The 27,415-nt window shown below is 49.5% G+C and overlaps 1 protein-coding gene across 1 annotated transcript; it reads right to left on the reverse strand.

The window, feature by feature from the left end:
* On the reverse strand, positions 1-27,415 carry CKS2 (CDC28 protein kinase regulatory subunit 2). The gene is made up of 3 exons (XM_030192333.1): positions 27,131-27,415; positions 14,618-14,745; positions 1-851 (listed from the first exon to the last, which is right to left on the reverse strand). Exons 1-3 carry the CDS (start codon positions 27,187-27,189, stop codon positions 730-732), a joined length of 309 nt encoding a protein of 102 aa, XP_030048193.1. The 5' UTR covers positions 27,190-27,415; the 3' UTR covers positions 1-729.

Raw genomic sequence — 27,415 nt, forward strand, 5'->3', positions numbered from 1 at the left:
CACATTTGACAATTTATTAATTTGTACCAATTTAGGCCACCCTGGAAGTAACAGACTAAATACAAATGTTAACAAGCATTACCCCAATTTCTATTATGTTCTATACATGAAATAAATAGTTAGGTTTCAACTTTGTTACTCTATGCCCCAACCATATAGCCTAACTGGCTCTTCATTTTTACACCAAGTACATTGTCCAAACAGTCTTACTTACTAGTGTTACAATAGTTGATATATTGATCAAATGCAGAAAAATTAACAGATTAACTTGCAACAATTTGATTCTTTAGTCCCAGGGCAAGGCTGGGATATGGTGGAATATTTTCAAAATTAAAACAACGGAAGAGTAACTATAAATAAGCACCCCTTTAATAACTAAAGATCACAAAAGTTTAATATGTTTACCGCTTAAAGAAACTGCATTTTCAGAACCATTTATGCACAGCAATTAAAAATGATTTACATTAATTGCAGCTGTTATACAGAAACCTAAATTCATTTCCAGTGGATACAGAAGAGATTTAAGTAACTCCAAAAGTAACATACATGTAATGAGTAAGCTTTATTGAAGAAATTAAATTCAATACTTCTACAGATGGCATTCAAGAAACTGCACAAAGCAACCTTTTTTTTTAAACCACAGTAGTAAGCTATTTGCAACTGCTAATAACTGAGCTCTGTTGCTGTGAAGAATACAGCTCATGCACAGATGGATGAATGATTTGTACATTAAGTATTCACTGAATACCAATATATATTTGAAGTCCCAAGAGATTCAAGTGAAGATCCAGAAAGCAGTTCATTTTGTTGGTCTTTTGGAAGAGGTCGTCTGAAGAGAAGTATATGAGGTTCTAGAGAGAAACAAAGAACTGTTTTTAAAATTTTACAGGCAATCAATAAAAAAATACAAACATGCTTGACAAAGCAAAGTTGTTTACCTGTAACAGGCATTCTTTACACAACAGAATTAAATCAGGTATACAAGTGGGTGATAGCATCAGAAGGGAAAATTAGGTTCTTACCTTGGTAATTTTCTTTCCTTTAGTCACAGCAGATGAATCCATTACGAATGGGTTGTGTCCACCTACCAGCAGGGGGAGATAGAGAACACTGAAAACCATAGTGCCTCTAGGACGGCTAGCTCCATCTGCCTCTCAGTATTTTGAAGCTTCCAAAGCAGTGTTAAACCGCAAAGCAGCATAACATGAACTTTCTTCACAGCGAACGAAAGCCCCAGAACAGGAGCAATAACAAAAAAGGAGGGACAAACTCAACCTCCTGTAGTAGAACAGAAATCCTGAAGACTGTTTTCCAAGGCATCAGAGATAAGTGCTGGCAGCTCATTGCGGTGGAAAATCTGAACCGCAGTGGGATCATCCAGATCCAGTGGCAAACCGGCACCTTTCCTCTGGCTCCTCAGACCACGAAAGCCTGCCAGATCCCTCAGAGTCCCCACAGTCCGACCACCTGGGGGGGGAGGGGGGTGCGCCACTCTCCGACGGGGAATTTACCCATCCATGCTTAGCGTGCATCCAACGCTCAGAGGCATCCACGTCTGATATCAGCCCCAGGCCATCATCAGTCGGAGGGGGATCAGGTAGCAACGCAGTGTCAGACACCTGCAGCAGAGCTCTTTTCAGCATGAAGGCTTTATGTAAAATAAGCACAAACTCGGGGGAGAAAAGCACACCCTGACCTCCCGTCTCCGAATTAGGAGCCACGGGGAACGGAGCTACTCTGGTAGCCTCGGCCCGAAGCGCTCCTCCGCTCTCAGACTCCTCCGCAACCGCGGGGGTCGAGCCATGCAGCGCTTTCAAGATGGCTCCCACTGCCAGCTCCATCGAGCGGGAAGAAGCCATGCTCGTACTGGCTCTACCGTCTAAACAGCACGTTTTATAGAGCCCCGCTGCTGATCTGTGCTTGCCACAACGGGAACAGCGCTTAACTCCCTCAGCAGCCATCGCCGAAAAACGGCGGAATAAAATTCAAAATTGCGGCTTCACGCCAAAATCCCCCCGATCGGAACGCCGTCTGTGGGCCCTCCCCGGAGGAGCTGAGTACCGCTCTTACTTCAAAGGACCGAGTCCACGAGCTCCGGTCACGTTGCACAGTCAGGAAAAGCCTCAGAAATAGCACTGTGAGGAAAGTTGGAGGCAAACAGCTAGAGGCAGTCCGGAGGCAGAAGAGGGTGGGAAAGGCAGGGAAAGGGCTAACCTATATGCCTGCATCCACACGGGGGGGGGGGGGGGGGGGGGGGGGGGGGGAGGGAGGCAGGGAAAGGGCGAACCTATGTGCCTTTAAAGTGGGCTCCACTTAGCCACAACACCCCTGCTACAACTGGCAAAAGCACAGGAGCCACCCCAGGCAGAAACTTGAAGGAGCTGAACAAGCTGCATCCAACCCTACTGGGAAATAGGGAAATACTGAGAAGCAGACGGAGCTAGCCGTCCTAGAGGCACTATGGTTTTCAATGTTCTCTCTCTCTCCCTGCTGGTAGGTGGACACAACCCATTTGTAATGGATTCATCTGCTGCTGATAAGGACTGTATAGCTCTCAGAACCAGTTAAGTTCTGAGCCTGTGTGGCTCTATGTGCAGCAATCACCTACTCCTTTGGTTAGTTTAATAGTGCAGAAAAAGAAAGAGGTAGGAGGGATTTTATATCTGATTAATTACGTCTGTGCAAAATACCCATTACAGATAATCAACTTTGCTTTTCGTTTCAAGGAATTCTCAATCAGGCACACATGAGTGACTCAAACTCAAGGTTGCTTCTTTTAAGATAAGATCCTGAATGAGGAGCAACCTAGTCAGTTCATAGGGTGAAAAGCAAAGACACTTACCTGTAGCAAGTATTCTCCTAGGACAGCAGGCTTCATATTCTAACGAGTAGACGATGATTCGCGTCGCCCGGTCCGTCATTTATGCCAAAGTAAAAAAGTAAGTGTTAAAGTGCGAGCAATGCTCCAATGCACATGCTTGAGTGCTTTCCCGCCCGCCACGAGAACGCGGTTCCTTCAGTTTAATTTTAAACCATAAACATATAAAAATAAAATGAGACAACTCCAAGGTGGGCGAGATTATGAGAATATGAAGCCTGCTGTCCTTGGAGAATACCTGCTACAGGTAAGTATCTTCACTTTCTCCGAGGACAAACAGGCTTGCATATTCTCACGAGTGGGGAATCCCTAGCATCCAGGCTCACCAAAAACAACAAACATTAGTCAATTGGGCCTTGCAACGGCGAGGACATTACACAGATTAACCTAAAACTATATACAATCTGAAGTGCAGCCTGGAACAGAATAAAACAGGCCTAGGAGGGTAGAGTTGGATTTTAGTCCCCAAACAGATTCTGCAACACTGACTATCCAAACCGACTATCTCATTGGGTATCCTGCTCAAGGCAGTAGTGAGATGTGATTATGTGGACTGAATACCACGGCGCAGCATTGCAAATTTCTTCAATGGAGGCTGACCTCGTGAGCTCCTGAAGCAGCCATGGCTCAGACATTATGAGCCGTGACATGACCCTCCAAGGTCAGCCCAGCCTAGGCATAAGTGAAGGAAACGCAATCTGCCAGCCAAATTGAGATGGTGCATTTCCCGATTGCGACCCCCATCCTGTTGGGATCAAAAGAAGAGTAACACCTCTTAATGAAATCTTTCCTGGAAGCCAGCAAGACTCGAGACACCAAAATACCCAAGGAAGCGAATTCTAAGCTCTCAACATCCAAGCTATGAGAGCCAGAGACTGGAGGTTGGAACGCAAAAGTGACCCCTCGTTTCAGTGATGAAGTTCAGAAAACACTCCAATCTCCAAGGTTCTTTGGAGGATAATTCCAGAAGGAGAGGGAACCATATCTGGAGAGGCCAGGCCAGTACGGTGTGATCAGAATCATGGTCCTGCGGTCAAACTTGAGTTTCTACAAAAAGTTTTCCCTACCAGATGTAGCAGAGGATAAGCATTGAGGAGATCTGTCCCTCAACTGAGGAAGGCATCCGACACTAGTCTGCCATGGACCTGAAGTCTGGAACAGAACCTTGGGTTGATCCAAATGTCAAAAAAGATTCACCGAGGGGGTGCCCCACATTTAGGATATCTTGCAGGCCATGCCCATGTGAAAAGACCACTTGTGTGGTTGCATTATCCAGCTCAGCCTGTTGGCCAGGGTGTTTGCACCTGCCAGATAAGTGGCTTGAAGGCACATGCTGGTGAGCCCAATGCCACAGCCGGACAGCCTCCTCACACAGAGGGTGTGATCCAGTGCACTGCTTGTTGATGTAATACATTGCAACCTGATTGTCTGTTTGAACAAGAATTATTTGTTAGGACAGCTGATTTCTGAAAGCCTTTAGAGTGATCCAGACCACTTGAAGCTCCTGGAGTTTAATCTGAAGATTTGTTTCCTGGGGGGACCAAGTTCCTTGGGTGTGAAGCTTACCCACATGAGGATTCCAGGAGAGATGCATCCATCATCATCACCTTTTGTGGCTGAGGAATTTGAAATGGAAATCCCAGAGTCAAATTGGATTGAACTGTCCACCACTAAGAGCGAACAAGTTCTGGGGACACTTGGATGACATCCTCCAGACTCCCCATAGCTTGAAACCACTGAGAAGTCGGGTCCATTGAGATGATCTCATGTGAAGAAATGGGTGTAACGTACACTGTGGAAGCCATGTGGCCCAGCAATCTCAACATCTGCTGAAAGGCACAAACCTTGGATGCCAGCAAACAAGATTGTATGCTCTGGCTTCCGGGAGGTAGGCTTGAACCTTCTATGTCTCAAGCAGGGTTCCTATGAACTCCAATTGATGAAAAGGGTGGAGATGGGACTTGGTGTAGTTTAATACAAACCCTAGTAGTTCCAGCACCCGAATAATCATCGAATGGACTCCTGAGCACTATCTTCCGAGATGCTCTCCACCAGCCAATCATTGAGATATGGGAACACATGGACTCCCAGTCTGTGTAGAGATGCTGCGACTACCACTAGACACTTGTGAAGACCCTGTGAGCCGACGCAAGGTCAAAAGGCAACATGCGGTACTGAAAGTGATGTGCTCCCAGCCGAAACTGAAGACACTTCCGGTGGGCAGAAGTATCAGGATATGAGTATATGCATCCTTTAAGTCCAGAGAGCATAGCCAATCATTTTTCTGAATCATTGGGAGAAGGTTACCCAGGGAAACCATCCTGAACTTTTCTCGGACTAGAAATCTGTTCAGGGACCTTAGGTCGAGGATGGGACGTATCCCCCGTTATTTTTTTGTGCACATGGAAGTACCTGGAATAGAATCTCTAACCTTCTTCCCCTGGTGGAACAGGTTTGACTGCATGGGCCTTCAGAAGGGCGGAGAATTCCTCTTCAAGTACTTGCCTGTACCGAGAGCTGAATGAATAAGCTCTCAGTGGGCAATTTGGTGGTTTGGAATGCCAACTGGGAGTGTATCCGAGACAAACTATTTGAAGAACCCATCGGTCAGAGGTTATGAAAGGCTACCTTTTGTGAAAAAAAAATTTCGGACACTTTGACTGCGGTCATCCCTTACTATCACTGGGGAGCAGCAGGGGCCTTAGGCACACTCTATTGATGAGAACGAGTGCGCTGGGGCTGAGCCTGAGCAGGCTGACGAGCCAGAGTGTACCTACGCCTACAGTACTAGTAGGGAGCATTCCTTGATTTGCCAAAAAACCTCCTAAATGAGGAGGTGGATGCAGAAGGTGCCCAGCAGGAGAAAGAGAAGAAATACTAGCAGTGTTTCTTGATTTGGTCTGTGAGCTCATCAACCTTCCCTCCAAAAAGATTATCCCGTGATTGGATGCTGCCAAAGGCCTCTTAAAGAGATATTCTGCTAGACAGTGTCTGCACTGGGCTCTGGATATGAAAATACATGTCCTGCTGGCCTCAGATCACCAGCTACAGGAATTAACTTATTTTATAATTAGGAGTTTCAAGCAGGGATATAAAAGATCTTGCTGGCAACATTTTCCAAGTTTCATCACAATTGTATATCTGGTCCCTTGAAAGTGCTCTTTTTTTTTTTTTTTAATAACGCAATGCAATTTTGATTTGAATGAGATCTCTCAGAATCTGTCGACAGGTTTGTTTCTTTTTTTTTGCCAGAAATGTTACTGTCTTATTCCATATCATTTCCTCCTCCACCACTCAGAGTTCAAACTGTCCAACACCAGAAGTGAAATCAGGGTCACCGTTGTTGAACTTTCAGAAAAACAGGGATTTCTCTTGCAGTACAAGCCCTGATAATGGCCTGCCCTTGTCTCTGCGGTGTGAACCATTGAGTAAAGCTTCGCTCACCACCTCGTACTAATTTTTTCATGGATTTTCCACAAGGGAAATGATCCCATACTCCCCTCTTGTTAACGTGGTGCATGGTGGCTGGATTGTCATTTAAGCGTAAGCATAATTTGGTTGGACTGCAGATCTATAAAAACCATCAGAGTGTTTCAAATCACCCAGAGCTCCAGGAGGTTGAATTGGTAGTCTGTCCCTCGGGCCAACCAAGTCCCCTATTGGTGGTTTATGCATTACCGGATGGTTCGATGTGAACCATACATTTTTCTTCCTGGGTTAATTTCTTCCTTTTTTGTGTCACGCATATGTGAAATGTTTTGCTTAGAATTTTTTAAATAAATTAGAGTATGTAAGCTGATCTTTTGAAACAGCACTTATACTTAACTGTAGCATGTATTCTCCGAGGACAGCAAGCTTCATATTCTCACAAGTGGGGGAGAAGAAGACAGTGTCCGAATAAAGGACTAACAGGTCAGATCCCCAACCCAGCTCCAGTTGAGCTGGTAGGAACTAGGAGCGGTAAGAACCTATTGGGTAAATCCCCCCTCCCCCCTCCAAGCTTGCTATCTGTGCAGAGCTAATAACTTACATGGCCATTGTAAAAGTACAGTTCAGCAAAGCACTGGGAAAACACTCAGGCTGATACACAGCAAGGCAGCTACTGGGAAAGATACTGAGAGAAATCATCCAGGCCAACTTCCAGCAATGCTGGACTGTAACAGCACTGAATACAGGAGTCCCGGAGGCCATAGTGCCACAAGCAGCATCCGGCATGGTACAGAAAGAAACGTGGGAACCCAGGATGAGGAACACACAAATTCCAAACACCTCCACCAGTGCCGACTGTGCGCCTCTGGAGAAGCAAAGGCAAAACTAGAACCGCAGAACAGAAAACTGTGAACCAAGGTGGCAGCGGCAAACCACTGCAAAATGGATGCGCAGCCTGCCAAAATCTGCAGTGCAGTCTGTTTATTTTCTCAGAATCTGCCTTTGCTAATCAGGCAGCGGAAGCAGTGGCCCGTCTCATCTCTCTGGGCAAAGTTACATACGCCCTCCAAATATCTAGCTTTCCCAACCTTGAATCTGCTCATGGCAGTTTGGTACAGGCTCAGCTGTAGCTAAGTCTGTAATTAAAGAGGAACCCAGTTTTAATTAGCTAAAGAGATATAGTTTATTAGTATTAATTAGCATTGATACATTACCCAATAATGAGGATACCAGCAATTCAGTCAATCATACAGTGGAACAGAATCACACATCAGCTCTCGGTAGTGCTCTGTCTTTCTCCTCCATCAGCATCTGCCTCTCCGTCTTACACCTCTCGGGGTGCTTCCTTTATACTGTCTCAACCCAATGGATTCCAATGGGATCCAGCTTTGTCAGCAGAACTTGCTATCCCTTATCAGTTGATAAGGAACCGATAAGGGTGACTTCATTGGGTCCCAGGTTCTAACTATACACAAAAGGGGTGCAAAGCACAGGTGGCGAGATAACTTCATCGGTCATTCTGCTCTTCTCAGCTATTCTCAGCTCCCCCCTCCCTCTGAGTACTCTCTAACTACGTACATCTACCCCTTTATCTACTTTCATTAACCCAAAACATCTTTCATGACTCTTCACCGATGCCAGTCCCAGGCATGTTTATAAGAGCAAAGGACCCCCTCCCGTGCCAGCTCCCTGAGAACTCAGTTCAGCTTGTGCTGCAGAAAAATGTATTTGGTATCAGAGATGACTTTGGATTTTTAAGAGAAGCCCAGCTCTTATTATGAGCCATTTGCTTGTAGAGGCCTAGCTCTTTAGCCTGAGCCACTGACCTGTATTTTACTGAGAAAAAGGGGCGGCCATATATATACAAGCCCCCCCTGTCCAAACAGTAGCTTTTGGCGAAAACAAGAACAGGAAAGCTGCAAAGGACCGACGACCGGAGCTGTAGCCAGCGAGGTGCAAAAACAGGGGTGGGGGAATCACCCTTTCCCACACTACCATGCTCCTTGGTGGCTGCTGCGGGAGCCAGGCAACAGACATTGAGAACAAGTACCCCCGGGGATAAAGAGAAAAACACCATGGTCAGCACGACAGAACAGCATTCTTTTTTTTGTTTTTTTAAAGAGGCAGGAGTTCCAGGATCAGAGCATCAGAAGGCCACTAGGGTTGGGAGGTAGGGAAAGAGTAGGGGAGGGACCTGGCACCACCAGGTGTACCCGTACAGGCCAAGGAGAGCCACAACCCCAAAGCTCAACTAAACCTAAGGAAACAGGCTAGGAGCCAGCCTCAATCCAGAAAGCTGAACAAGATATGTCTGCTGAGGCTGAGAGAGAATACTGAAGGTAAAATTAGTTCTTACCTGATAATTTTCTTCCCATTAGTCCCAACAGATCAATCCAGAGACTTGTGGGTTATGTCCCTCAACCAGCAGATGGAGCTTCCCCCTAAAAGGAAGGCGAGCTAGACGAGACTTGGAGGCGACATCTGCCGCCCAATGCCTCAACCAGACCCAGCGGCGGGTGGTAACAGCCAAAGACATCCCTTTGGCTGACGCCCTAAGCACATCATACAACAAATCCGCCAGATATGCCAGCCCTGACTCCAAAACCGGAAGGAAGTCAGTCAGTTCTTCTGCCGAAGCAGCTTTCTGGACCCAAGAAAGACAAGCCCTTGTGGCATAAGAGCCACACACCAAGGCCTGTAGGCATAACGACACCACCTCAAACACCGACTTAAGCGAGGACTCTAGCTTTCGGTCCTGAGGGTTCCTAAGGGCAGTACCGCCCTCCATTAGTACAGTGGTCTTTTCTGTGACCACTGTAATCAAGGAGTCCACAGCTGGCAACTTCTGGTCGTATCGGGTAAAGTCTCAACATCGCCCACGCTACCCTAAGGCCAGTGTCAGGCGTGTCCCTGTGTGCTGCCATCAGCACCTTCATACCATCATGAATATGAAAGGCTCTAGAAGGACCTTTAGTCCCTGTCATAAATGAGGGAGCCGTGCTAGTTGAAGGAACTGCGTCTGGAGGGATATTTAACACCTCCAAGGCCTGCATAATAAACAAAGGGAGCTCGTCCCTCTGGAACAGCCTTACCGCCGTGGGTTCATCACCTTCCCCCGAAGGCAACTCTCCCTCCTCCAGGTCCTCCGCGAGTGCTTGCAAGGATTCTCCTGACCCAAGCCCTTCCTCAGTGTCAGAAGGACCCGACAATTCCTCCCCTGTACACAAGACGTCCAAACGAGGCCTTTTAGGCAGGTTAGCAGAAGAAAACTGCCTGTTCCCCTGAGAACAGGGCTGCAAGTCTGCCGCCCCGGATCCTGCCATGCTTTTCATCTGAAAGGCTCTGTGCATCAACAACACAAACTCAGGGGTAAACGGCGTCGCTGTCGCACTCATTTCTGAGGACGGAGGAACGAGCACCTTCCCCCCCCCCAAGCTACGTCTGCCTGCGGGGCGCCGAACATACTGCCCGCACTATGTGGGGCGAAGAAAAAATGGCGCCGGCGGGAGCATGCACCGCACACACTGGCATTTGCGCCAAAACAGCCTTGGCCCCAACATCTCCGTCTCTCGCACCAGAACGGACGGAGGAAACCAGGGGATCCGCCACCAGCCCACCCCGCGAACTCCCTCCTTGGCTGTCTGATCTTTCAGACATGCCTCACGCACCCACACCGCGAGCTGACATCCCTGCAGCTCCGTCTAACACAGCCCTCCCCCGCGCTGCCGAAGCAACCGTCCCAGAGCCCAATTTGGTCTGAGGGAAAGCCCCGAGGTCTTTTATTTTTTTACCTTGTGAAGAGGCAAGAGAGAAAAGGAGCCGGACCCTGCACAGAAGCAACTGGAGAGGCAGGAAGGGACCTGGCACCACCAGGTATACCCAGAGCTGACAACAGCCCCCTCAACCCGACAACAGGCTCTAAAAAACCCCGAGGGAACGGGAATGGAGCCAGATCACTACAGAGCTGCACTGGTTATGACCCAAAACCTGCTAGATAGAGAGAATACTGAGGTTTGGAGGGCTGCACATGACCACATATAGCAAACCTCGGAGTTCTCTCTATCTCCATCTGCTGATTGAGGGACATAACCCACAAGTCTCTGGGACGAAATGGAAAGTGAGGCATGCCATGCTGGCGAGCCCAGCACCACATCCCGGTACCCCCCTGCTTGTTGATGTAGTACATCGCAACCTGGTTGTCTGTCAGAATTTGGATAACTTGGAAGGACAGCCGATCTCTGAAAGCCTTGAGCGCGTTCCAGACCGCTCTCAACTCCAGAAGGTTGATCTGCAGACCAGATTCCTGGAGGGACCACAGTCCTTGAGTGTGAAGCCTATCGACATGGGCTCCCCACCCTAGGAGAGATGCATCCGTCGTCAGCATCTTGTGCGGCTGAGGAATTTGGAATGGGCGTCCCAAGATCAAATTGGAGCAAATCGCCCACCAGCGGAGTGAAGTGCGAAAGCTGGCGGGCAGGCGGATTGCATCCTCTAGATTCCCCGTAGCCTAGTACCACTGGTAAGCTAGGGTCCATTGAGCTGGTCTCATGTGAAGACGTGCCATGGGAGTCACATGGACTGTAGAGGCCATATGGCCCAGGAGTCTCAACATCTGCCGAGCTGTGATCTGCTGGGATGCTCTGGCCCGGGAGGCGAGGGATAGAAGTGTCTGTGCTCTCGCCTCAGGAAGATAGGCATGAGCCGTCTGAACTCAGCAGCGCTCCTATGAATTCGAGGGACTGGGCTGGGCGAAGATGGGACTTTGGGTAATTTATCACAAACCCCAGTAGCTCCAGAAGTCGGATAGTCCTCTGCATGGACTGTAGAGCTCCTGCCTCCGAGGTGCTCTTCACCAGCCAATCGTCGAGAAACGAGAACACTTGCACCCCCCCGCTTGAGTAACGCCGCCGCCACCACCACTAGGCACTTCGTGAACACCCGTGGCACGGAGGCGAGCCCAAAGGGCAGCACACAATATTGGAAATGCTGTGTCCTCAGATGGAATCACAGATACTGCCTTGTGAGCTGGCAGTATCGGGATGTGGGTATAAGCATCCTTTAAATCCAGGGAGCATAGCCAATCATCTTTCTGAATCATGGGGAGAAGGGTGCCCAAGAAAAGCATCCTGAACTTTTCTCGGACCAGATATTTGTTCAAGCCGCTCAGGTCTAGGATGGGACGCATCCCCCGTTTCCTTTTCCACAAGGAAGTACCTGGAATAGAATCCCAGCCCTTCTTGCCCTGGTGGTACGGGCTCAACTGCATTGGCGATGAGAAGGGCGGAGAGTTCCTCTGCCTGTGGTGGGAGCTGAAGGACTGAGCTCCCAGCGGGCAATTTGGTGGCATGGAGGTCAAATTGAAGGCATACCAGCACCGCACTATTTGGAGAACCCACTAGTCGGAGGTTATGAGAGGCCACCTTTGGTGAAAAAATTTTAACCTCCCCCCGACCAGTAGATCGTCCGGCAGGGGCACTTGTATGGGGGCTATGCTCCCCTGGATCCAGTCAAAAGCCCGTCCCCTGCTTTTGCTGGGGAGCCGCAGGGGCCTGCTTGGTCGCACGCTGTTGACGCGAACGAGCGCGCTGGGGCTGAGCCTGGGCAGGCTGTCGGGAAGGAGGATTGTACCTACGCTTGGTGAAAAATCGCCTACCTGAAGAGGTAGGTGCTGAAGGCGCCCGGTGGGAGAGGTTGTCAAGGGCAGTTTCTCGCTGGTGAAGCTGTTCAACCAACTGCTCGACCTTCTCACCAAAAATATTATCCCCCCGGCAAGGGACATCCGCCAGCCGCTGCTGGGTCTGACTGTCCAGGTCAGAGGCGCGCAGCCATGAGAGTCTGTGCATCACTATACCTTGGGCAGCGGCTCTGGATGCAACATCACAAGTGTCATAAATACCCTTGAACAGGAATTTGCGGCACGCCTTCAGCTGCCTGACGACCTCCTGAAAAGGCCTGGCCTGCTCCGGCGGGAGCTTGTCAACCAGGTCCGCCACTTGCCGCACATTATTCCGCATGTGGATGCTCGTGTAGAGCTGGTAAGACTGGATCTTGGTCACGAGCATGGAGAAATGATAGGCCCAGTCCCCAAAAGAGTCCAGAGTGCGAGACTCACGCCCTGGGGGCGCCGAGGCGGTATTCCTCGAACTCTTGGCTCTCTTGAGAGCAGAATCCACGACTGCCAAGTCATGAGGCAACTGAGTCCTCATCAACTCCGGGTCAGTGTGGACTCTATTCTGGGACTCCGCCTTCTTTGGGATGGTGGAATTAGATAAAGGCTTCACCCAGTTCTGAAGCAGCGTCTCCTTCAGGACATTGTGCAACGGTACCGTGGAAGACTCTCTAGGTGGAGATGGATAGTCGAGGACCTCGAGCATCTCAGCCCTCGGCTTGTCCACCGTAACCACGGGAAAGGGAATGCTCACAGACATGTCCCTAACAAAAGAGGCAAAGGAGAGGCTCTCAGGTGGCGAAAGCTTCTTCTCCGGTGAAGGAGTGGGGTCAGAGGGGAGACCACAGAACTCCTTGGACGAGAATTACCTGGGGTCCTCCTTTTCCTCCCCCCACGAGGCCTCCTCCTCGGTATCGGACATGAGTTCTCTGACTTCTGTCCTAAACCGGGCCCGTCTCGACTCAGAGGAGCCACGCCCTCGATGATGGCGTTGAGAGATGGACTCCCGCGCCAGCGGAGACGAAGCTCCCTCCATCGACATCAGCGGGGATTCCACCTGAGTGGCGGCCGAGACTGGTGCGTGTCGATGGCCTCATCACAGGGCCAGAGCCAGCCGGCGCTTCCATCAACGGTGCTGAGGACGCAAGCACCCCCAGCACCGGAAGAGACTGGCCCAGCAGCCCTTCCAGGATACTTGTAAGGATGGCTCGGAGGCGCTCATCCAAAGTCTCTGTCGGGGAAGGCTGAGGGGCCGGTGCTAGAATCTGCACAGGGCCAGGAGATGGTACTGGACTGCCCGACGACCGACACATCGACACCTCTTGGATGGAGGGGTTGCCGTCCTCCCGGCGTCGACGCTTCTCGGGTGCCGACTCTCGACAGCCTGCAACTCCCGGTACCGTGCGAAGGGGGCGACCGATAACGATGCTTCTTAGCCAACTTCTTTCGATGCACGTCATCGGTGCTCCGCGGTACCGACGAGGAGGACATGGAATCCACACGCCTCCTCGGGGTGGGTCCGAAAGGGATCGGTCCCGATGGCCCTGCCCAGCAGGAACCGCTGAGGCAGGTGGAGGCCCACTCGGCTGCTCACAGCGAAAGATGGTCTTCGGGCCGGTGATACCTGAGCTCCTGAGGTCGATGCCATGTCCGGAGCCGAAGTCGACGCCGCCGGTGCTGATGCTGTCGACGCCGAAGGGCCAGTGCAAGCTCCAAAAATTCGGTCCCGTTGAGCTTGCCTCGCTACTTGCTTCCGCTTCTTCAAGCCGAGACACAAGTTACACGCTTTGGGATTATGTTCAGGCCCGAGGCACTGAAGGCACCAAGCGTGGGTGTCGGAGAGCGAGATCTGCCAGCTGCACCGACCACACTTTTTCAAGCCGCTGGGTATCCTCGATGTCATCGACGAAAAAATCGCGGTGGCGAGGTCAAAATTGTCTATGGTGGCGGCAAAAGGGGCCAAGAGGAGGAAAAAACACGAACGCGCGGCCACGAGACGGCGAAAGGAAAGGAATAAGAAATAGGGGGACCTCTCTCTTTTTTTTAACGAGAAGTAGAATAAGAGAAAAAAGGCGCGAGCGGCGCCACTAAACAAAGAAAAAAAGCGGACTACGCCGCAAACCGGTTTCCAAGGCTGACAATGGAGAGGGACGCAAAGCAATCTCTCTCCAAGCGCGGAAAACGAGAAACTGAGCGGGAGTGGTTGCACACGGGCGGGAAGATGGGCGCGGATGTGCGGTAGGCGTGCCCCGCACACGGGACCTCCCGCGAGAAGTTTTTCTGGTTGGAGGGGGCTGCCGTGGACGTCACCCAGTTGTGAGAACAAGCAGCCTGCTTGTCCTCGGAGAATGTGGAATCCATTCCCTAAGTTACAGCTAGCAAAAGCAGTCATGTTCAAACAAGTAATGATTCACTACTTCAAGATCTATGACTATCACTGATTAAAGTTTAAACTAGCCAACGCGAGCTTACATACACTGGATGGCAAAACTCATGAAAGTAGTCTCTGAACATCAGTTTCTCCTTACTTGAGGAGCTTACCAAGCAAGCAGGTTTTTAGAGTCCCATCACCAAGGCTAAAACTGCCACCCCCCCCCCCCCCCCTTCACCCCACCATTTTGGTGTTTGTTTTTTTTTTGTACCTGGCTCATGTATCATATAGTGGACCCAGCCAAGACTCTGCTGGACACCAAGTCTTCTCCATTCTTCCTCAGACATCAGATGAGTTTTTGGTACTTGCTTTGCCAGCTCTTTGGGCAACATTACATGTCTGTCAAAGATATGAAATTGTACACACACTTAAGTAAAATCAGGTACTGGACATCAGAATAGCACTTAACTACTGATAAAATTGGGGGGGGGGGGGGGGGGGGGGGGGACTATTTTTACCAGTGACCTCACCAGTATTATTGGTGGTGCTCCATGAAAAGATCCAGTATGCATCTGCCAAAGTACAGAAGGTCCCTTTTTGTAAACCACCCATGCACCATCAACCACAACTGCGATGATAAACAAGCATAACACCGGAGTGGCATTTCCCTACCGTCCATACTAAACAAGCATAACACCAGAATGGCACTCTCTACCCTCCATACTACAGCAATCTCATGGGAAATCCATATTGCTATAAATTATGATGTGTAAAGCGCAAGGTAAAGATTATGTATCATACCTGATAATTTTCTTTCCATTAATCATAGCTGATCAATCCATAGACTGGTGGGTTGTGTCCATCTACCAGCAGGTGGAGATAGAGAGCAATCCTTTTGCCTCCCTATATGTGGTCATGTGCTGCCGGAAACTCCTCAGTATGTCGATATCCAAGCTCCATCCGCAGGACTCAGCACTTAGAGAATTACACCCACAAAGGGACACTCTGCCCAGCTCACCACCGCCGAAACGGGGGAGGGGAATTAACCCAGCTCATCCCCACACAAGTGGGGGAGGGGAATCCGTCCAGCTCATCCCCGCGGAGCGGGGGAGGGACACCACACCCGCCGATGCGGGGGGGATCTGGCTTATCCTGCAACCGCAACCGCGGGAGGAGCTGACTGACCCTAACACCGCCGAAGCGGGAGGGGTACAAAGCTGCCCAACTGCCGCACGAAGCGGGAGGGAGCACCGGCAGAATTTAAGTCTCAATCCAGCCCCGTAAAACGGAGGGGAGAGGAATGCAGCAGCTCACTGTAACACAAATTCGTCTCAACTCTTGAAGAATCCATTGAAAAACTTGAACACGAAGTCCTCCTGAACAGGAACTGAAGACTAAACTTGAACCTGAAATGCAACCAGAATATAAACAATACAGATATCTGGGAGGGACTATGGATTGATCAGCTATGATTAATGGAAAGAAAATTATCAGGTATGATACATAATTTTACCTTCCATATCATCATGCTGATCAATCCATAGACTGGTGGGATGTACCGAAGCAGTACTCACCCAGGGCGGGACATAGAAATCCCTGACCGCAACACTGAAGCTCCAAACCGGGCCTCCGCCCGAGCAGCCACAGTCAAGCGGTAATGCCTGGAGAAGGTATGGGCCGAAGCCCAAGTTGCCGCCTTGCAAATCTCTTCCAAGGAGACGGACCCGGCCTCTGCCATCGAGGCCGCCTGAGCTCTAGTGGAGTGAGCCTTCAGCTGGATAGGCGGCACCTTCCCCGCGGCCACATAAGCCGCTGCAATGGCTTCCTTGACCCATCTTGCCACTGTAGGCTTAGCAGCCTGCAGACCCTTACGAGGACCTGCAAACAGGACAAACAGATGATCTGACTTCCGGAAATCATTGGTCACTTCCAAGTATCTGATGATGACTCGTCTCACATCCAGATATTTGAGAGCAGAGTATTCCTCTGGGTAGTCCTCCCTACGAAAGGAAGGGAGACAGAGCTGCTGATTCACATGGAAGCGAGAAACAATCTTGGGCAGGAAGGAAGGCACTGTGCGAATAGTCACTCCTGCCTCAGTGAACTGCAGAAAGGGCTCTCGACATGAGAGTGCCTGGAGCTCGGAAACTCTTCTGGCTGAAGTAATAGCCACCAAAAAGACTGCTTTCAACGTCAGGTCTTTCAGAGATGCCCTTGACAAGGGTTCAAAAGGCGGCTTCTGCAAGGCTCTTAGCACCAGGTTGAGATTCCACGCAGGCACCACTGAGTGCAGAGGAGGGCGCAGGTGATTAACTCCCTTGAGAAAGCGCACCACATCTGGCTGCGAAGCCAGGGAAGCACCCTTCAGGCGGCCCCTGAAGCAAGCCAGAGCCACTACCTGGACTTTAAGGGAACTGAGCGACAGGCCTTTCTCCAGACCTTCTTGCAGGAACGCCAACACTGAAGAAATTGGAGCAGTGAAGGGAGAAAGTGAGCCTGCTTCACACCACGCTGCAAAGGTACGCCAAACCCTGGCGTAAGCAGTAGAAGTAGAGCGCTTCCTCGCTCTCAGCATAGTGGCGATGACCTTGTCTGAGAAGCCCTTCTTTCTCAGACGCTGCCGCTCAATAGCCAGGCCGTAAGACCAAAGGGGGAGGGATCCTCCATTACCACGGGACCCTGATGCAACAGGCCCTGCTCCACTGGCAGCCGCAGAGGATCGTCCACTGAGAGCCTGATCAAGTCCGCATACCAGGGACGTCTGGGCCAGTCCGGACCCACCAGGATTATCCAGCCCGGATGCTTTGCCACCCAGTCTAGCACCCTGCCCAACATGGGCCAGGGCGGGAACACATAGAGAAGCTCCTGTGTCGGCCACTGTTGGAGAAGAGCATCTACTCCCAGGGATCGAGGGTCCCGTCCTCTGCTGAAAAAGCGCGGCACTTGGCAATTGGCCGATGACGCCATCAGATCTAGGCTCGGCTGGCCCCAGCGCTTCGTGATGTCCAAGAACGCCTGAGCAGATAGCTGCCACTCTCCGGGATCCAAGGTATGGCGACTGAGAAAGTCCGCCTTGACATTCATGACTCCGGCAATGTGGGCCGCTGACAGCTGTTCCAGGTTCGGTTCCGCCCACTGGCATAGATTCATGGCCTCCTTGGCTAGAGGGGCGCTCTAGGTACCTCCCTGGCGGTTGACATAGGCCACAGCCGTGGCAATGTCCGACAGGACCCGTACTGGCTTCAACGCCAGTACCGGGATGAACTCCAAAAGCGCCAACCGAATGGCTCTGAGTTCCAGGAGGTTGATAGACCACTTTGCCTCTGCAGGAGACCAGAGCCCCTGCGCTGTCCTTCCCAAGCAGTGGGCTCCCCAGCCCGACAAAGAGGCGTCCGTCGTGACGACAATCCACTCCGGGGTCACCAGAGGCATTCCTGCAGACAACTTGTCTGTCTGCAGCCACCAGCTCAGCGCCTTGCGCACTGCTGGGTCCAAGGGAAGGCGCACAGCATAATCCTCCGACATCGGAGTCCAGCGCTGCAGCAGAGAGTGTTGTAGTGGTCTCATATGAGCCCTGGCCCAGGGCACTACTTCCATCGTGGCCGTCATAGAGCCCAACAGCTGCACATAGTCCCAAGCCCGAAGAGGAGAGGCTACCAGGAACTGGTCCACCTGAGCCTGAAGTTTGACAATCCGATTGTCTGGCAGGAACACTCTGCCCACTTGGGTGTCGAATCGAACTCCCAGATACTCCAGGGACTGAGTCGGGCGCAGCTGGCTCTTCTCCCAGTTGATGATCCACCCCAGGGAGCTCAAAGAGCAATCACCCGGTCCACAGCTTTGCCGCACTCTGCATAAGAGGGGGCTCGGATCAACCAGTCGTCCAGATAAGGATGGACTTGTACTCCTTCCTTTCGCAGGAAGGCTGCGATGACCACCATTACTTTGGAGAAGGTCCGCGGAGCAGTAGCCAACCCGAAAGGGAGGGCTCTGAACTGGAAGTGTCGGCCCAGGACTGCAAAACGCAGAAAGCGTTGATGAGGAGGCCAGATGGGAATATGCAGGTACGCTTCCTTGATGTCCAAGGAAGCCAAGAACTCCCCTGCCTTCACTGCCGCTATAACAGAGCGGAGAGTCTCCATGCGAAAGTGCCGCACTTTCAAGGCCCGATTGACCCCTTTGAGGTCGAGGATAGGCCGGACAGAACCTCTTTCTTTGGTACCACAAGTAAATGGAGTAACGTCCCTTGCCAATCTGATTTTCTGGCACCAGAACGACCGCACCCAGGCGTATCAGGTTGTCCAAGGTCTGCTGCACTGCCACAGCTTTGACCGGAGACTTGCAGGGAGAGAGTACAAACCCGTCTCTTAAGGGTCGGCAGAACTCTAGCTTGTAGCCGTCTCTGATGACTTCCAGAACCCAAGCGTCTGAAGTTACCCTGGTCCACTCGCCCAGAAACGAGGACAGGCGTCCTCCAATCTGCACTGGGCCATGGACCAGGGCCCCGTCATTGGGTACGAGACCCTGGGGGAGGACCGGAGGGCGCACCTCCGGGACGGCGGTCTCTGCGAAAGGAATGCTGCTTGGGGGAGAAGTTCCTTTTGAAGGAAGAGGGGGCAGAGGAGCCCGACTTGCCCGGGCGGTACCGACGGGCTTCCTGAAACCGTCCTCTGCAGTTACCAGGGCGAGCACCACTGGCCCGAGCCCTGACCTCTGGTAACCTCTTGCCCTTAGACGTGCCAAGATCGGTCACAATATTGTCCAGCTCGACCCCAAAGAGCAGCTTGCCTTTAAAAGGCAACTTAGCCAGGCGGGACTTAGATGCGTGGTCAGCAGACCAATGCTTCAGCCAAAGCTACCGCCGCGCAGAGACTGTCTGAGCCATACCTTTAGCCGAGGCTCTCAAGACATCATACAGTAAGTCTGCCAAATAAGCCAGGCCCGATTCCAGGGCCGGCCAGTCAGCCCTCAAGGAAGGATCCGAGGGGGAAGCCCGCTGCACAATCGTCAGGCACGCCCTGGCCACATAGGAGCCACAAACTGAGGCCTGCAAACTTAAAGCAGCCGCCTCGAAGGATGACCTTAAGGCCGCCTCCAATCTTCTGTCTTGGGCGTCCTTTAGGGCCGTGCCACCTTCCACCGGCAACGCCGTTTTCTTAGTCACCGCAGTGATTAAAGAATCCACGGTAGGCCAAAGAAAGGTCTCCCGTTCACTTTCAGGCAAAGGATACAGGCGGGATATAGCCCTAGCCACTTTGAGGCTCGCTTCCGGGACATCCCATTGAGCCGAAATCAAGGTGCGCATGGCATCATGCACGTGGAAGGTTCTAGGCGGGCGCTTCGTCCCCAGCATAATGGCGGAGCCAACAGGGGCTGAGGGAGAGACGTCCTCTGGACAGGAAATCTTCAAAATGCTCATGGCCTGCATTAACAGGTTGGTCAAGTCCTCTGAGCGAAAGATCCGCGCTGCAGAGGGGTCATCCGCTCCATCCGAGCGGGAATCCGTCTCCTCCAAGGAATCCCCAAAGGACCGTTGGGAGAACTCAGATACGCTGCCCTCATCTACATCAGAGGAGACAGAGTCCTCTAAGGCCTGGAAATCCACCCGAGGGCGTTTACTTCCGGGGGCCTCAATCCCTTTAACGGACAAGGGAGCAGGGGCAGCGTCTTGCATAAGGAAGGCCTGATGCAGCAGCAAAATAAACTCGGGGGAGAAACCCCCCCCAGACTGTGCACTTCAGCAGCCTGGGCCACAGCCCTAGACGCACCCTCAACCAGCGCTCGCAAGAGCGGGGGAGAAACATGCTGTGCATCCAAGATGGCGTCCGGCGCGACACTCCGCGAAGGAGCCGCGCGGGAAGAACGGTGCTTAACTTTAGCCGCTTTTCTGCCGTCGCCCAAATGAAGGGCGGCCATGGCATTAACGTCTCCCACCTCAAGGGCGGCCCAAGAAGAAGCCGTCCAAGCAGCGTGGCCGGCCAAGATGGCGGAGGCGAGCAGCGGGGGATGGGCGTTTATGGCGGGAAAAACCGCCACACCGGAGGAAGACCCGGGACACTGACCGGCCTCCAAACTGACACCCAACAAGGGCGAATCAGACTTTAAAACCCCCGCATCCCCGCTAGACGCGCACACGCGGTCCGGAAAGCGATTCTTTGCGCCCTCGCCCTCCAACGCCATCAGCCACGTGGAGATCAATCGGGGAACCCCCTGCCCGCTACAAAAAGGTAAAATTACCTGCTTTCCGCTCCGAGCTGTAACGACCTGGTGTCCCAGTGAGTAGCTGCAATAAACGTCGAAATAAACGCCCTTAAGGACGTCCAAAATTTTTTTTTTTTTTTTTAAACGGAGCCAGCGGGAGGGGGGAGAAAAGGAGGGACCTGGCGCCACCAGGTTTGCACTTGCTCAAGAAGAGCCCTCAACCCCAGGCACTCAACAAAACCTAAAAATTAGGCTTGGAGGCCTAGCCAGAGCTGGTGCTGTGTGTGACCACCACCTGCTGAGATAGAGAACATACTAAGGAGTTTCCGGCAGCACATGACCACATATAGGGAGGCAAAAGGATTGCTCTCTATCTCCACCTGCTGGTAGATGGACACAACCCACCAGTCTATGGATTGATCAGCATGATGATATGGAATATGTCTTTATACTGTAAGGGCACACCCTGAGTCCTGGGCCTAACTCTTGAGGGCGGAGTGCAGAACAGTGTACTGACTAAAAGGAAAAAACGTTAGCAGGTAAGAATTTCTCCTTCCTTAGGGTCTAGTACTCTGCACCAGTAGGATGTACTAAAGAAGATCTACTGGATGGGGAATGGGGGAAGCCCCCCCCCCCCCCCCCCGAATGACAGCTCTGCCAAAGTCTAAATGGATCCTAGCTAACAAGTCCAATCTGTTGTATTTTACTCTGTAAATCTCTTCAAGAGCCACTAACTGGGCTGCTGTCCAGGAAGTGGCATGAGCCTGAGTGGACTGGCTCTTCATGCCAATGTACCAGAAGATTAGGCAATCTCAACAGCTGCCTTGATCCACCTTGCAATGGATGCCTTAAAGGCCACCTGACTCTTCCTAAGACCATGAAAAAGGACAAAAACGTATCTGGGTCTAAGTCTCAGGTTAGTAACAATAGATTAGTGGCATCCATTCCCCTGTTTCCCAATATTTTAGAGGCATCAGTTACACAAGAACTAGTGAAGTGTTTAGATTAGATCAGCACATTCTATCTCCTTCCTAATCAGTGTGATGCAGTGGCTAAGAAAGCAAATAGAATGTTAGGTATTATTAGGAAAGGAATGGAAAACAAAAATGTGGACATTATTATTCCTTTGTATCGCTCCATGGTACAACTGCACCTTAATTACTGTATGCAATTCTGGTCACCGCAATCTCAAAAAAGACAAGTGGAATTAGAAAGGTACAGAGAAGGGCAACAAAAATGATAACAGGAATGAGACGACTTCCCTATGAGGAAAAGCTAAAGCAGCTAGGGCTCTTCAGCTTGAAGAAATGACGGCTGAGGCGAGATACGACAGAGGTCTATAAAATAATGAGTGGAGTGAACGGGTAGACATGAAATCACTTGCTTACTCTTTTCAAAAATACTAGGACTAGGAGCGCGCAATGAAGCTACAAAATAGTAAATTTAAAACAAACTGGAGAAAATATTTCTTCACTCAAAGTGTGATTAAACTCAAATTCGTTGCCAGAGAATGTATTAAAAGCAGTTAGCTTAGTGGAGTTTAAAAAACAAAGTTTGGATGGCTTCCTAAAAGAAAAGTCCATAAGCCATTATTAAGAGGGACTTGGGGAAAATCCACTACTTATTTCTAGGATCAGCAGCATAAAATGTATTATATTGTTTTGGGATCTTGCCAGGTACTTGTAACCTGGATTGGCCACTGTTGGAAAAAGGATGTCCCAGCATAGCAATACTTGTACTTATGTAACAGAACATGCAAAGTGCCATATTCATTGGGCATCGATGCAATTGCTAATCCTGTTCCTCCTTGCTTATGTAGATCATGGCTACTTGGTTGTCTGTCCTGACTGCAACCACCTGGGGTCTGATCCACCACTTGAAGACTCACAGGGTGCTGAATGCTATTCTGAGCTCTAACACTAATGTGAAGAGTACAATTTTGACGAGTCCATAGACCTTCTGTGGCAAAGTGAACAAGATAAGCTCATAAGTACAGGTGGACACATCTGTGGTGAGAGTGGGATGCTGTGGTGAAACAGGGTATTTTCAAGCCTGTGACCTGTATTAAACACTTTCATGAATTGTAATTCTCTTGTTTGGCCAGCAGATGGTGTTTATTTTGTGTTTTAAAGCTGTTGCACAGAAAACTATTTTCTTTTTCATTTTAAGCTTGTGGAAAGGCAATCTACAGTACAATTAGCCAGATACTTTCAAAGTTGGTGCTCTGGGCTCTGATTGACCCTGGAGTTCAAATCTAGCCAGGAGGTACTGGATTTTCCCCAGTCTTAAATAGGGAGTGGAAAGAGAAAGATCTCTTTACTGAGGCCCTGTTCAAACACTGTGAGAAGTCATTTATCCTGAACTCACCATGATCTACTCAGGTAGTAAATCAAGTGTAAAATATTCTTACCTGTTTAATATACCTGTTATTGTTGCTATATTATATCTTTCTCCTCAGTTCACCATTCTTTTATTTTTTTATAACAATAAACCTTATTAGTTTTATTGGCTCTACTTTCCAGGACTAAGGATCCTGGTGGTTTGTATGCTGGTCTGTGGGACCCCTGGGATTGCGGCCTGGTGTCCTTAGAAACCACCAGAAAAATAACCAGTGGGTGGGATTGCACAGGTGGTAGCGGACCTGAGCAATGCTAGGACAAATCCTTTAGGTAGCTGCAAGGTTAACTCTCCAGATGGGTGTTAGGCATTTCATGACAGATGCGGTCTTTGAAAAGAACAGCCTTCAAGGAGACTGACACTGGGTGCACCACTACAGAGATAACAAAATTACTGACTTTATTGGAATTGGCATCAACAGTCCCTCAACAAAAGGATTCCTATATCTCCTGAGATGACACTGGAGTGGCCTCATATGCAATCTGGCCAGAGGCACGACAGACTTTTAGGACACACAGCAGTCACAGTGAATGAGGATATTGAGAGTTGTCAAAAATGCCTGGCTAAGCTTAAATGGTGAGGACTGTTTCTTGGCAAAAAAGCTATTGCTTAAGATGTGGCCAGATGCACACCAGGAAAGAACATGGTCTGTGAAGGTGTGAAATTGAATTTCTGTTTACTGATTAATAAGTCCACTGTTTGTAGAAGGGCGATCATTTGTTGGAGGGAGCACAAACCTTGAAGCTTTCTTTAACAGGCATAAAGATAGCCTTTTTTTTTTTTTTTTTAATTCAAGGTGGGTGCCATCTCCAGAACTGCACATGGTACTGTAAAAGTAGAAGAAAAGGAGTGAGAACTGATTCTGTTTCCACTCTTTTCCTGCTCCTATGACTTTTTGTAGGACACTGTTGATCTTTCCACTTGTAGAAACATAGAAACATGACGGCAGATAAAGGCCAAATGAACCATCCAGTCTGCCATCCTCTGTAACCCCCCCCCCCCCCCCCCCCAATTCTACCTGTTCCTAAGCGATCCCACATGCTTATCCCATGCCTTTTAAAATTCTGGAACAGTCCTTGCCTCCACCACCTCCACCGGAAGGCCATTCCACGCCTACACCACCCTTTCTGTGAAATAATAGTTCCTTAGGTTACTCCTAAGCCTATTCCATCTTAACTTTGTCTTATACCCCCTCATTCCAGAGCTCTCCATTTGAAAAAGGCTCTCTTCCTGTACATAAATGCCCTTGAGATATTTAAACGTTTCTATGAAAACATCTGGAACTAGACGGGCGAACTCACCTCTAAGCCAAGGAGATGTGGGCCCACGTGTCTGGGAGATGGCCTGTCCACCCACTGGGACCACTGAGGGGCCAGCATATATGCCGCTTCCCTGAGGAGCACTAGACTTGAAAGGACCACAACAGAATTGCTGCCTGATGGGCTTGCTCTGACTCCCCCCTCTCTGGCAGGGGAGTGCCACGCGGATTGAAAACGACCAGCCCCTTAAACACTTTGTGCTATATAAGTGAAATTCCATCAGGAAGTGGGTGTAACAGAAACAAAGCCTCCCCTCGTCCCCCAAAAAGTCCCAATACATTTCTAAGCAAAAATATAAACAATTGCAGCATACACCAATTTATGTAACAGAAGGGCTGATGCACAAAGCATTAGCACAGCTTTAAACCAGCTATCATCACAAGTTTTATTGGCTGAGTAATACTCAAATGGTTTTATCGCAAACTACATTAAAACAAATGTAAATGCAGTCATTTAGTATTCCCAGGCCATGTTAAACTATTTTTTTCTCATGTGCATTGGTGCTTGGTAAGCTTTTTGCCAGGTCCGAAAGTATAGAAGGGTTGGTTGAGGAACGGGTGTCTTAACAGCATCCACTTCTCTCCCTCTAACCTGACCACCCTGGTTCACGGTAGCCTCCCTCCCTCTCTAGACCCTATACAAACACCTCTCACCCATCCCCAGCTTAAAAATTATCTCCCTGGTAGTCTACTGCTCACCTCATGATAAATCCCAAGTGCTCTAATGTTCCCTTCCCAACCTGATCCCTTTTACCCTAAGACCTGTCAACTCCAAGACTAGTCCCACAACTCCGTACCATAAGCACGGCAGGAGCAATACCCACTCACTCCTACCTCTGAGCACCATCATCTGCAAAACGGCAATGCACACCTTATATGGTACACAGGCCTGCCCACTGCATCCCAGAATGCATTGCTTGGGCCACTGTCATTTTCCAGATGGCGATGCCCAGAAGCAGGAGCATATGGACATCACTTCTGCCTTGAAGTACAAAGAACAGGAGCTTAAGCTTGCAGCCATGGGATGCGTGGTTGGGAATTTGTGTGTGGTGAGGTATAAGGGGACACCTAGGGCACTTTTTTTTTTATTATTAGGAGATGGGGCTCAGTTACTTTGGGGCAGGGTGGGTACCACTAGACACAAGGGATATGTGGTGGTAGTGGTGGGGGAATACTTTCAAGGAGGAGGTTTGACAGGAGACAGCATCACATGACAAGGCTGAAGTTGTAGCCACCATCATGATACGTTCAAACCAAAGCAAGCTATTGGTCTATGCAAGCCACGCACAGGCAGTTCTTATTTCAAATAAGCCTTTGCTATTATTTTGGATGACTCAATATGGCAGCAAGCTCCACCTAACCAGCTTCAGGCCAGATAATGGGCCAAGCATGCTCCTGCTGTCTCCTGTCAATTAAACCACCTTGATACTTGTCAGGGCATGGGGTCAGTAACTAATGCATGCAATAGCATACCTGTGTGTGCTCCCCTTTAAAGGGGGGGGGGGGGGGGGAGTTAACCCTTCCTGACACTGCATGAAGCAATCACCAATCAAGCAGTAAACTGGAAAGTTAACATTTAACGATAAGCCTGCAGATTTTAATCAAATTTACACACTCAGTTTGACCATGTTACAGTGTTTTAAGGTGGCATTGGTTTTGTGATACAGGAAGACACTACAAGCTAAACTTTGTACATCAGCCCATGAGCGATTAAGAACTGCACCTTTGGGTCAGCCCACCCCTCATCTTCCCCCCCCCCCCCCCCCGATCAGAGACGTTTTAGTTACATGTATTAGAACATTTTAAACACGCTATTTTATATTACAAACATTGGCCACCATAGGATTAGAAGTATTAAGTCATCACAACCTTATTTTGTACCACTACCCATGTTTACTTCACTGAACCCCAGTCACGAATCAAAACGGGGTAACGACAAAACCCTGACGTGTAGCATGGAAGGGGATATTAAAATGAAGAGCACTAAAAATTAATTTACTTGGGAGGGGGGCTTGCAAGGAAACCGCAACAACCCCCCCACACTTGATATTTCTTGTTTCGAATGAGAATATGTTACAGATAGCCTTATCACGTAAGGTGTAACCAAGTCCATACTATTAGCTTACCATTTTAAGACAAAATGGTTTAAAAATAACTCTATACACTGCTGACATACTTATATGTATTTCATCTGCAATCAAAACACAACGTCTTCACAAAATTAATATGCCACGCGTTGGCAGGGTCATGAACTAAAGAACATATATCATCTCATAAAATACTGGTAAGTTCTCTTAGTCCTCAATTTCTGAGCAAAAGTAATAGTGCCATGCAAGTGGGACAGGCTCGCGATTCACACCATACCAAAAACACGTTACTAACTTCAAATCTGATTACAAGGTAGCATCATAATTTTTTTCCCTACAAATGAAAAAAAAAGTATTTTTAATGCAGGGAGAAAAAAATGAAGCCTCAGAGCTAAATAAAAAGGGCAGATAGTAGCTAGTATGTACACGTACTAGCGCTGGGGCAGAAAGAGGGCCACCATCACAGCCTAGCCAAGGAGCGTTAAAAACATAGAAACAGAAATCCAACAGATTAAAAAAAAAAAAAAAAAGACTACGTAGAAAATGACAAACAAAAAAGAAATAAGAGGGAGAAAAATTAAAAAAAAAAAAAAAAGCCACCCATGCGGCCCTCCTCAAAATCCAAACAATTTTCACCTAACCTCTTCTTCCCACCCACCCCCAAAACACTGCCGTATGACGTCGTCTCTTGGGACAATACCACGACAAAAATCAAACTTAATGCCCTTACTAACGAACTAACCTCGCTCGCGCGCACACGTACTCAAACAAGTAACCTTACCTATATTCGAAATGCTCATCGAAGTATTTGTCAGAGTAATATATATTTTTATAAGACATGATAACACACGAAACAAAATAAGCGCCTACTGAAGCCACTTCTAATGCGTTTTCTTCTACAAACTTCGTATTAACGTCCCTCAACTACTATAACCCCTCCCCCTCCCAAGCTGTTTGAATCGAGCGGCCCAAATGTGATTGGAATTCCGCCTCAGCCATTCAGACCTCCGCTTCTGTGATTATGAGGTTTTTAATTCACCAATCATCTGCCTGTTGCGAAGGGGAG

This window comes from Microcaecilia unicolor, chromosome 2 (assembly GCF_901765095.1).
Source record: "Microcaecilia unicolor chromosome 2, aMicUni1.1, whole genome shotgun sequence".
Classification (NCBI taxonomy): Eukaryota; Metazoa; Chordata; class Amphibia; order Gymnophiona; family Siphonopidae; genus Microcaecilia; species Microcaecilia unicolor.

Coding starts and splice junctions, on each gene's coding strand:
- CKS2 (XM_030192333.1), bottom strand. CDS start 27,189: ATGTCTTATAAAAATATATATTACTCTGACAAATACTTCGATGAGCAT. Junction 14,746..27,130: donor GATGAGCATTTCGAATATAG/GTAAGGTTACTT, acceptor TATCTTTGACAG/ACATGTAATGTTGCCCAAAG. Junction 852..14,617: donor CTATATGATACATGAGCCAG/GTACAAAAAAAA, acceptor GTTTCTCTCTAG/AACCTCATATACTTCTCTTC.